General features: G+C 43.2%; 1 protein-coding gene across 1 annotated transcript; it reads right to left on the bottom strand.

Annotated features, from left to right (window-relative positions):
- Window positions 1-220: 220 nt before the first annotated feature.
- On the bottom strand, window positions 221-9,844 carry leng8 (leukocyte receptor cluster (LRC) member 8). Its single transcript, XM_072394128.1, has 15 exons — window positions 9,462-9,844; window positions 8,689-8,821; window positions 8,017-8,148; window positions 7,737-7,814; window positions 7,154-7,580; window positions 6,777-6,942; window positions 6,524-6,694; window positions 6,122-6,370; window positions 5,881-6,039; window positions 5,461-5,755; window positions 5,095-5,196; window positions 4,933-5,001; window positions 4,721-4,850; window positions 4,424-4,631; window positions 221-4,340 (listed from the first exon to the last, which is right to left on the bottom strand). Exons 1-15 carry the CDS (start codon window positions 9,500-9,502, stop codon window positions 4,178-4,180), a joined length of 2,523 nt encoding a protein of 840 aa, XP_072250229.1. The 5' UTR covers window positions 9,503-9,844; the 3' UTR covers window positions 221-4,177.
- Between the last annotated feature and the right edge of the window lie 1,915 nt (window positions 9,845-11,759).

The raw sequence follows: 11,759 nt of genomic DNA, 5'->3' as shown, positions 1-11,759 counted from the left end.
CCTGCATTTACTTAAGAAAAGTCAAGCAGAACATCTAGACTCTAGAAAACGACCTTATTGTGCCAAGTAAACAAGCTGATCTTCAATTTCCAGAGTGTCACAGGTGGCTTTAACACACCTGAACTGTTAACATGTAACCAGACTGTATAAAACTAACATCTGCAATGCTTGTTTAATCCATGAAACCATACAGATAAAAAATTTAAAAAAAACACAAAGCTTTTTGCTCTTTATTCTTGAATTTTATTAATTCAAAAAGTATTTACACAATATTTACAAAATGGCAGTTTTTCATATCAGATCTGTATTTGGGAGGGAGTGGGGGACGGGGAGAGGGCATTTCAGTTAAACCTTCAGCTTTGGTTGTTAGTGAGCTGCAACACAAACTATCAAAGCACTGCAGAAGTAATACAATACTTACTAGTGAGAGTGCCTAGCTGCACACAGCACATGGTCACAAACATATTTGACGTGAAAGGAAAAGAATGAGAAGAAAAATACTGGTTAGAGGTTTGTGGAAGAGCGCTTCATGCAGGGGGAGGGGGGGGGGGGGGGGGGCAAGAGAAAGAGAGAAGAGAAAAGACAAATTCAAACAGACCAGTTAAATAGAAATGGGAGGAAATGAACACGGGTGAAGTGAGGAGAGAGGAGATCTTCCAGAGTCAAGTGTCAAGGAGGGAGATACGAAGACTAATGAAGGCATACAGCAACATGGGAGCAAATAAAACAAAAAGAATACAGGAAACATGACTGACACCAGAGGAAAAAAGATAACTAAATGAAAATGTGTATTGTTAGTCATTTCAAGGGTGATTAACTCTCTATGAAAAAAAGTAACAAACATCCTGTGGTTCATCAGTCCTGAGGCATCACACCTACACAATTCAACCCTGTGTAAAGATCTTACAGAGGTCATCACATGGCAAAGTCAAATCACAGCATACACAAACAGAAGATCGAAATGTAGAAGATGTGGGGAAACGGTAAGTTCTGCATGTCCAGACACATTTTGACGTCGAGGGATAAATCTTTCTAAGCTCTCTAAGTCTGTCGCTCTAACAAACAAAAAGCAAGTGATTCCTGATTAGCGAAACAAGAGTTTTAAAAGAAAAAAAAAAAAAAGAAAAAGAAAAAAAAAGCCCTAAATAATAACTCTGCAAAACAACTGGAGGCAAATTACTCATGAAGTGCAAATGCACCTGGACAAACAGAAAGCAGCAGTACAGGGTCAATCAGTAGGTCTTTCAATCTAAACCATACCATGTTGCACACAAAAGCATCTTAAATATTTGGGTTAGCAGCAGATCAACTTTCCACATTTCATGAGGAGGCTCCCGTGTATTTTTTCAACCAGCTGTGGCTTCAGCGTGAGCGGGTCAAACCGAGACTTGCCCACAGCTGACTCTCCCCGACGGGCGCCTGGAGGTTGTCTGCCCGCTTTTCCCTCCGTGTGCTCCTGCAATGCAGCAGTGCTACAAGCTGAAGAACGAGAGGTGTGGCGGTGTGTGGGAGGAAGGTTCAGGGAGCGAGGGGAGGGTGGGGGGGGGGGGAGGACAGAGGGAGGGGCAGATGGAGGAGGAAAGAAAGGACACATGTTGAGATCACTGTCAATACAAAATGTCTGCTGAAACAATGGTCAACAATCTCGCAAATTACTCATCTGGGAATACAAGAATCATCTCTGAACTCATCGTCGGTTGCATGTAAAGTGCAACGACGGTCCAAAGTGACAGACTGCCTGTGGGGACACGCAAAGTCTGCTCTGGTTTCACTACAATTTCATTTGACAGCCCCTGATTATGTTTCCAGGCTGTGCTCAGATTTTTCCACTACTGCAGCCACTGTTGGCAGACTAAACACAGTCCAATCCAGACTGGTCTGCATTAAGAGTTCACATATTCACATTTATCATCACTTTTATGAAACCAAGGGAAAAAAAAACCAAACACACCAAAGAATAATCCTCCTCACACTTACCCATGTGTGAGAGAAAAAAAAACAACAACAAAAGACCTACACTATACACTAATTCAAGGGAAATCACAATATGATACAACATTTACAGTAATATACTCTGTTAATAAGGAAATAATTAACATGTAGATTGTACAGCAAGCCTGCATCAACTCTTCCTCCAACCAAAAACAGCAGTCTGTAATACCTCAGGCTCAAAGTCTCTGCAGTGGAAATCAACACCATTCAAAAAAAAGAAGAAAAAAAAAAAGAACCTGCGGAATAACAAACATTCAATGTAAAGATCTCATTTCCAGGATGTGGCGACACAACAGCTGTTGGTGCGGCGTTACGCTCCCTGACATTTATGAGCTCTTTAGTCACCATTTTAACGTGCGATAAAGCCCGGCGCTACCATCAATGACCATGTAGACCTCAACCAGTATTAACCAGCATCACTCTGGGCCCTAAAAAGCACAAACGACCTGAGGGTAAAAGGACTGTTGACACCAGAGAGAACGCAGTCCAGACGGCTCGATTTGTCCTTTTAGGGTTTCTAAATAAATAAAGCTCCAATTGCTGCTTTCATTTTTACAAATTTCATAACTATCATCAAAAAAAAGACTTAAAAGCACTAATCTGCAGTCAGTTTACACATTCGTCTTTATTAAATTACTGTCTCCACCGGTTTAAAACTCACGTTTTGATTGAAATACTGTTGTTGTACGACTTTCAGACAGCAGCGTGCGTCTGCGCAGTAAAAAAAAAACAAAAACTCGAGGATCTTACCAACTTCGGTTGTGGCATTTTTAGGACATTGCCCAAATTTGTTAAGACACTTCATCTGTCCAAACGTCAAGCTGTAAACTTTCCCTAAACCCTGATTGCAGTTCCATAATTGTTTTTCCATTTTGTTAAGAGAAAAGCCAATACTGGTACCAAGAAAAAAAAAAAAAAAACACAAGAAAAAAAACAAAAAAAAAAACAAAGACATACAACAATTAACACACAGGACATGTGAGGTGACATCTGCTGTGCCGTCATCCACCTCCTTCCAGAAGTCCCTCTCTTACCCGCCTCGGAGACATCAGAGCCAGATGTCGCATACAAACCACTTGTTTCTCCCTCTTGGTGAAGCTGTAAGGTTTCCTTCCGAGGCTCCGCCGCGCAGAAGTCGAAGCCCGTTTCTTACAAACAGCAGCTGTGGAGGCTGAAGATGAAAGACGGACGTCTTGCTTCGGCTGGATTCCCGGCTGCTATCGGGAACTTCTGTCGTGCGCCAACGGGAACAAAAGCCTGTCGCGTGCGGCCTTCTGTGACGCGTGAGCTGAAGCGCCACCTTCAGGGTATGAAGGAATGTGGATTTAACCTCGATGAACGCCTTATTGTAAAGTCAATGCCCATCAGGTTGAGGCTTCTTCCCCACGCTGGCGAAACATTTGATAAGTGTGAGCAGTGGATTAATACTGTCACATCAGGAACAACACTTCAGACCTCAGTCCGTTTCTATCCTGGGCCACATGGGGATGACGGACACGATGTAGACACCTTGAGAAAATGGGACGCAGTGAGGACATACAAACCGCCACCTTCTCTCTCACGCAAACTGCTGGCATCTTCTCACAGTCTTTAAGCAAAATGTCGAGTTGACTTGGTTCTGGAGGCTTGAATCCAAACAGCAAAGCCTTGGCAGAATGCCTTGACGAAGACGCTCTCTTTGCGTTTCCCTTTTGACTGACAAGACTCGAATCTTCAGGTCTTTGAGCTGTTGACTTGAGGAAGGAAAAAACATAACAGAACACTGTTAGCGCTGTAATCTGATAGGATAAGGGAAAGGGAACCATGAGGGTGAGCATCTCCCTGTTCTGGTTCTGTGACTTCTTGGTATTTTAAGTGTTGAGAGAACATGATCCCTGAACAACTTCTCTTTCTGAAAGAGTAGGAGGATGAGATTTTGGGCTATTTTGCAATGTTGTTGTCGATAGTATGTTCTGACATGTTCTCCCTCATTCTATAAAAGGTCTCATCTCTCACGAGTCAGAAAATGCTATCTGCATTTGAGGTCTGATACCAGAGAGTATCTTTCTGTGTGTTTTATTATTGTTGCCTGCCTCAACTCTACCTGGACTAACTGAGAGAAGTACAGTGCATTGAATATGTCAGGATCCATAATGAAACCCTAAGTGTATTCCTTCGCTGAGCTATCCCCCCCAACTCCACCCCCTCAGGAAGCAGCCAAGGAGACTGAGCTGGTTTTGCAGTCTATCTTTTGGGGATCAGAAGGGGTGAAGGCGACACCTAGACTGCTTAAAAAGGCCATACAGGAGTCTAAACACGGGAAGCCCAGATTAGTCTGCACATACTGCACTGGCAGGTCAGGTCTGAATCTGCGGACAGAGGAAACAAAGACACGAGTCAGCGTGCAAGACCCTAAAATTAGCGAAATAAATATTTTTGGAGTCTCACTTACGTTTTAACTATAGCCCGAAGCGCGATCTTTCTCTCTCTCTCTACAAACTTGTCAATGAGATATGAAGCCATACGCGGGGCTTCCAGGTAAAGTTTAAAGAATCGACGATAGTTCCCCAACGTCCAGGCAGCTCGGAGTGCAAGAGCGTGAGCCACACACACATCTGCCCGGAGCGCCGGGGTCAAGTAAACCAACTCAGTGGTCAGATCTGGAGAAGGAAGTGAATAACCAGCGTTAAATACGAAGGGAGTCCATGTGTCATCATGACCAAAGGTTTTCTGTAAGATATGAGCTCACCTCCAGAGTTTCTAGTAAAGATGTAGTACAACAATCTATAAGCTGTAAACTCTCCAATGTTTTCGGAGGGGTTTTCCTTGTACAGGGCCTTCAGCTGGGTCTGGCACTGGTTGAACTCCTCATGGTCTCCCTAAAGACAATCAGCACTGAGTTGGACTCCAAACACTTAGCAATCTGTAGTGCAGCAACAGCGACACGAAACAAAGGCTTACCTTCTCAAGGGCAATGCGTGCATGACACTCGTACACTTCCACTGTGAAGTCAGTACGAACTCCTTGGACCTATCGCAGGGAAATTAATTAGAGAAATTCTTACGATTCTTACCCAGTCAGAGGCAAAAACTGAGAGAACAGAAACACACGAAGATAACCCACCGTGAGGTCCTGTCGAATGGATTTCATCTGCTCACAGGCGTAGGCGTAGTCCACGTTGGTTTTCCAGTGGGCTTTGACAGCCTGCAGAGATTTTCTAAGCACCTGGAAGAACACGAGATAAGAAACGGATGAAAGCCTGGAACTCTGTTCTTTGTGAGTAACTCGTACATCTGTTATATAGATTCCACACCTCCTCCTCCATCCTTGCTACCGTTTTCTTTTGCATTGAATGAAAAAACTAATTACAAAAAGATTAAACAAATTAGGCGCTTCCTTAAGAGAGTGAAAATGAACTGCGTGTAAAGTTAAGGAATAACAAACACTCATGACCACTGTCTCAGACAACGCTTCCGTGGGAGAACTCACCTGCACAGGGCGCACAGTAGAAGGGTCCGGGGCACAGGTGAGCCTCAGGTAGGGCTTGGTGATGTCCTGACACGATCCCACAATGGGGCAGTCCTCCCAGCTAAGGCATTCCTGTGTTCCATCGGGCAGCTCCAGGGCATTGATGGATAGAACCAGCGGCTCTGAGCGAAGCTGCTTGTGGAAACGGGCTGCTCTGCTTTGCTTCTTAGCTTCTCTGTCTGGGTCGTGGAAATCTAACCCAGCATTGCCGCCTTTCCTCTTTTTCCCAGAAGCTGAATTTGAATCATCCATGTTCCTGATAGGAAAACAAGTTTACTCCATAAATTCAAAGAGTATCGAAGAGTAATAAAGCAAAAAAGAACAACTCCATTCTTCAAAAACAGTGAGAATTGATAACATTTCGAATATTTTAGTATGTACCGCCGTCCTCTGTTGGCTTTTCCTCCTCTTCCCCGTCCTCTCTCGCCCCGTCCTCGTTCCCTATCATTGCCACGGCCACGTGCTCCTTTCTGGCCTCGTCTCGACAGCTGAGGCCGTAGGTCACTGGAGATGCTGCTGTCTGACTGTGAGCCAGAATCACTAGGACCAAAGATGCAGAAGACATTAGGCCCGAGTATAAGGGATGCCCCGAGGAACCAGAGAAAAGCAAACTGTCGCATACCTCCGTCTGTGCCTTTGGTTGCTGCGGTCTCTATGTCGGTTGTGTGAGGGTGATGGCGAGCGTGAGGAGGATCGTGATGAACTAGAAGATGGGCTCCTTTGAGAAAAAATATTCCTGTAGTGGCCTAGTCTGTGCCCAACGCCCCTGCCTCGTGAAACACCTGCCACTGTACTGTTGCCACGGCTAACTGAACTATCCGATGCTCTTTGCGACGGAACAGCCTCCCAACGAGACTGCTTCACCTTCAACCTGCAGAAATACCAAGACCCAGGTCTCAGACAATGCTCTCTGCAACTTGCAACAAAAACACTCACAGCATAGAAACGCTTCAACATTGCTGCGGTTTAAATTTACTGCAAACAATTCCAACATTTTCAAACCAAACCCCACAACTGAACGCACTCTGGTAAGGGCTCACGAGTCCAATCAATGGTGTAGGCGGAGCCATCCTTCAACCGCTCCTGCAGGACCTCTTTCAGCACCTTCTCTGTGCGATCCTTGTCTTCCTCTGTCTCACATGCTGTGAAACAGCGCTGCACATACTCCTTCATGGCTTGGGGCCAATCCTGGGGTCTGAGAAGAAAGTATTTAAAACAAATTCATTCTTTGCAGATTACGAAAGAAACCAAATTGGTGGAGACAGAGCAGGACTCACCTTGTCTGAGCCCCTCCAGGTGCTCCACTAGATGGAGAGGAAGGTGCTTGATTCAATCCTGAGGACTGATCATTTGGCTGGAAAGCCTGATTAGGGACTGAGGGACATTGAACCTGATAGGGCCTCTTAGAAATATTGAATTTCACAGAAGCTGTCCCTGGTGCCTCTATGAGAGCAGAAAATGATAAGGAACAGAATTGTTAGCCGTTTTTTCAGATCGTGGTTTCAACGTGTGCTTTTTTAATTGCCAAAACAACAAAAAAGAGACGACATGTTTAAGCAGCATCAGACGAAAGCAGAGATCATAACGACTCTCTGTGGCGAGTTTAGATAACATTCAACGTGTCAGCTACCTTTGACGAAACAGTAAATCTTACGTTTCATGCGGTGCCAAAGTTGTTGTCCTTGTTTATGGTTTTTGTTGGTCTCTCCTCTGCCCAGTCCAGAGACATACTGATTCTGAAGCTGTTGTTGCTGCTGAGAGTTATTCTGAGAGGGCTGATAGGTGTTCTGTGCCTGGAAACTTTGGCCGTAGTTTGGCCTTCCCTGGGAATGATTGTAGACTTGCATTTGGTTGGGGTCACTGGGTGCGTATGACATGGTGTTGTTGGCACTGTAAGTGTTTTGTGAAGGTGGAGGGGGGTACTGGGAATTGGGTGGGGGAGGAATAGGTGGGGGTGGGGGAGGGGGAGGTTTTTCTGAGGTGGTTGGGCTCTGGGGTGGCTGGGGAGCAGCAGGGGGAGGAGGTTGTGGTTGGGATGGGTAGCTGGAGGACTGGTCTTCCATTCCAGGAACAGGAGGGGGCTATAAAGAGAAAGAAGTTTTTAAGCATGACAACAAAATTAACATCTGTCTTTAAGATCAAATAGTCACCGATCACATCCAATTATTCAGAATATATGAGGTGCTGCTGTCAATTACATAAATGCAACACTACTAAGAAACATTAATATTACGTACCTGGCCATTAGAAGTTGTAGTTCCAGAGTATGATCCTGGGGGTACACCATATTGATTTGGTGGATATGGAGCTCCATACTGTAAATTAAGAGAAAACAAGGCTGTCAGTTTTTGTTTAAAAAAAATAAAAAATATATATACACACACGTTAAAAACAGATTTTATTTTTTAGCTCAATATCCTCCTGCCCTACACTGATGTAGAGGTAGCTGCCCATTTTTAATGTAATGATCTGTGTTTGTGTTAAAAAGAGAGATACAAAATTCCTTCCTGTACTCACTGGTCCCATGGGGTAGTAGTAGTTGTAAGGATATGTGTATCCAGGGTAATGTTGCTGAGTTTGCTGGTACCATGGATAGTACTGTTGCTGAATGGCAGTGGCGTCGGTTCCTGCTGGCTGAAACTGGCCTGCCTGAAATAAGCAAGATACACAAATAGCCTTGCTATTAGAGAGGAATTCATAACAGAGACAAAGTAATTTGCTGGAGGTGGGACTGAAAATGCTAAAAACATTAATGTATAAGATTATAAAACTAATAAGCCATGTTAACCCACCTATCAAACATTTTGGTTTCATATATGAATGAGCACCCTGGTCACCTCTCAGGACAAGCTATAATAGCTATCTTACTGGATTGGATCTTAAAACAACCGTGTGTTACTCACAACATGGCTAAAGGCAGATTTGCATCCGGTCACATTAACAGGCGTGCACAGTTTCAATTTGGCATATGAATAGTTCTTAGTGTCCGCCTAATGTTCATAGTTGGGCTGGGTGCCAAAGTCTCTGTAGCCTCTCAGTGATTATCATCGGTATATCTTACTGAATGTGTGAGAAGCATAAAAGTAAAGCAGCCACTGAGCATCTGGTAAATTGATAAATCATTACTGCTAAGCACCCCATCTTTGAGAAGGGAAGAAGCCCGATATATCCGACAAAATGAACACAAACCTCTGCTGTGCCCCGGGTTTCTTGTGAAGATTTAGCTGAGGTCTGATTCTTGTTGATGGAAGCAAGTGCCTGTCGTGCTTTCTCCCATTCTGGATTTTCATGGACCTGGCCATCTCCAGGAGGAACATAAGACCTGCCATCAAGGTAGAAAAAAAACTTGCCAGTAGTGTCTCGAGAAACAACTTCAGTATTTACAAAAATAACAAGTGTTCAAGTAACATAAAAAATATTTTATTTACAACAGGCTGGTGTTTTTTTTTTTTTTTTACTTTCTTCCAGGCTGCTACTAATACTTTTAAAGACCATGGATGGGTTCAAATTATCACCAAGATAGAAATAAAATAAGAATTGTGGCATAAATACACGTCAACGATGTTGTATAATGTAGGCAACCTATACTTTTTTCAGAAACCTTACATCAAAACAGATAATTGATGTTCATACAGGATATGCATATATACGGTACACACAAGTACTTATTGATCGATGGGGTCTCAACGTAATAAAAAAGTCAACTCGAAACATTCGATCAAGAGACGTTAGTAAAAAAAAACAGCAGCTAACGAATAAGCTCTCTGTTAGCCACACCAACGGCCTGCACGTAGAGCTAGCTAATTTTAGAAGTGCTAATACTTGTCAACACCCATATAAGAAAACCTCATTAACACGGACTCAAAAGTTGGTTCTAAATACACGATACCGATATATCAAACGTCGAAAATCAAATCTCTATTTCTATTACATGCCCCATCTGGATATACAGTGTAACCTACCAGTTTGTTGAAGGGGTTGCTTGTGCTGTGTTGGCCGCCATTTCACCACAGGCTTAGATGAACGTTAGAATGCTAACACCACGGCAGTTGTTCGCTAGCCAAGCTAGCTGGCTAACTGCGTTAGCTCCTCAACCGCAAAAAGGTAAACAAGACGAATTTCAAAACCGATGTCAAACTGTGTAGTTTTGACGGAAACACTCAGTCGATCGCAAATACATCACTTAAATAAAATAACTTTAATGCGAGTTGATACAGATAGTAATGAAAAATACAAGAAAGAAACAATGAGGAAAATAGTATGTTTGTTCCTTCTTGTTTGGTGACCGACTTCGTCTGACCGGACTACATAGATACAAAATGGCAGATAAGCGAGACTGGCCAAGTCAAGTGACATGGGCCTTTAACTCCGAGTTTCCCAGCGTAACGTTTTTCAGGCATAGCTGATGTAGATATTGCTGGTACCTTCTGTTCCGCCCCCTAACGGCTCAGCCAGTCACATTTAACTTCAACTTTAGCTGAGAGCCCCATTCATCTGCTAATCTGTCTATCATAGAGAATGGGGCGGGATTGTAATGCCTTAAAGCTAACCGGAGGGCAAAATTTAACACCATGTAGTCTACAGTTATCTGCATGTCTCAAGTTGGGTGGTGAACAGAAAACGAAAACACTTTCCCAAAATGGCAATTGATACAATTTTTTGTTGTTTTTTCCCCCTCGGTTATAATTAAAAGCTGTCATTGTGTATGGTTATTGCTGCTGACTGTAATGAATCGTTCTGTATTGCAGCACGGCTGAAGAAGCCTCTTCCAGAACACACATTGTTTCACTACTGTGCTGGAGGTGAGCAGTATTGTCCATTATGTTATATACTATGTCCCTAGTACAGAGCCAGTATTTTTCTTTTTTTTTGTATCAGTTTGTTGCGGTTCTTTGAGTCACTGCCTTCGATGCTGCTGCCACGATGGCTGCAAAGCAGATTGTGCTCTCCACCACAGACTTTTTTTTAATAACCATGGACAGATTAGTAGCAAAAAGTCCCCTGGTCACAGTGTTGTGAAACGCTCCCCACGCCCCTCAAAGACAGCGAAAAAAAACATCTTGATGGAAAACGACGCATCGGCTGTTTTTTAATTCCTCACTAGTTCACTATATAGTAGAATCACTAGTGGGGTAGGGGGAGCCAGCTGCTGAGCATCTCCACACTAGCCTACTTAAATACAGCTGTTCTCCTTTATAATGTGTCCAACAAACGCCCACAGCATAAGTACACATTAAAACTAAAGTGATGACCATGGGTCTTCCTGCATCCATGGCCCCATGCACACAAGGGCCTGGATGATCTGATCACTTGAAGAAGAGGTGAAAAGTTAGTGAAGCTCCAGCAGAACCCAAATGAACCTCATTGTTTGTGTAAATGCACAGGTGTCTTTGGCCACACTGTAAGATCACTAAGTTTCGAAGAGAGTCCATGCAAGCAGCAGGGTTTCTCCCTCCCTCTCTTGGCTTGTGTTCATTTCTGTAGAAACAGTCGTCTAAGCTGCTGTGAGCACACCAAATCTCAGTGTGCTTTCGTTAATTCAGCAAAGATGTGCTGACACAACCTTGCAATGTTTGATATTTTTTCTTTTCAAACTCATTTGGCCTCTCTTTCATCAAGCAGTATTGAAATGTATCAAAAATGCTACAGTAATGATTAAGGCAAATCCCAGTTATTAGACTTACAACTGATGATCTGTTTCTTGCATGTTTACTTGTACGTACAGTGGGGATGTGGTCCTTGATCACTCAAGACACATGTTAACACCACTTGTCAGCTGAAACAGTTGGAGCTGTTCAGTTTTGACGGCGTTATCCAAGATGGCTTTTAATGCTGATGAGTAAACAGTTGCTATATTTGTATATTCTCAGTCCTTTTTTATGTCTGTCAGTTGTCTTTTTGGTTGTGTTTAAACTCTCAGTAGTTGTTTTTAGTCTTTGTTTTGAGTAAATTTCTTTGTAGATTTTAATCATATTGTGTCATTTCTTTAATTGATTTGAACTTTTTTGAGCAGCTTAGAAAGTAGATTCAGAAATTTTAGGTTTGTAATTTTTTGTAGGCCTAATCTTCAGATTTTGTACCATGAGTCTCTTTGTGCTTAGCTGCACCATCTCAGCCTCTATGTGGTAGTTTTAAGGCATTTTGCCCGTTAGCGTTGTTGTTTTGTACCTCTTTGTGGTCATTAATAGGGAATTTTATTACTCAAGCCAAACAACCTCTAAGGACCAGGGAGCCATTCAACTCTTTGTCTGGGGCTGGTT

The sequence above is a fragment of the Leuresthes tenuis genome, unplaced genomic scaffold (assembly GCF_036924035.1).
Source record: "Leuresthes tenuis unplaced genomic scaffold, fLeuTen1.0.hap1 SCAF_10, whole genome shotgun sequence".
NCBI classification, from domain to species: Eukaryota; Metazoa; Chordata; class Actinopteri; order Atheriniformes; family Atherinopsidae; genus Leuresthes; species Leuresthes tenuis.
This window is presented reverse-complemented; position numbering and strand designations above follow the sequence as displayed.

What these genes read in the sequence shown, in the direction of transcription:
- leng8 (XM_072394128.1), bottom strand. Translation starts at nt 9,502, where the DNA reads ATGGCGGCCAACACAGCACAAGCAACCCCTTCAACAAACTG. An exon ending in CTACAACTTCTAATGGCCAG is followed by an intron (nt 7,581 to 7,736) that starts GTACGTAATATT and finishes TTCTCTTTATAG; the next exon opens with CCCCCTCCTGTTCCTGGAAT. An exon ending in CTTCGGGCTATAGTTAAAAC is followed by an intron (nt 4,341 to 4,423) that starts GTAAGTGAGACT and finishes CTCTGTCCGCAG; the next exon opens with ATTCAGACCTGACCTGCCAG.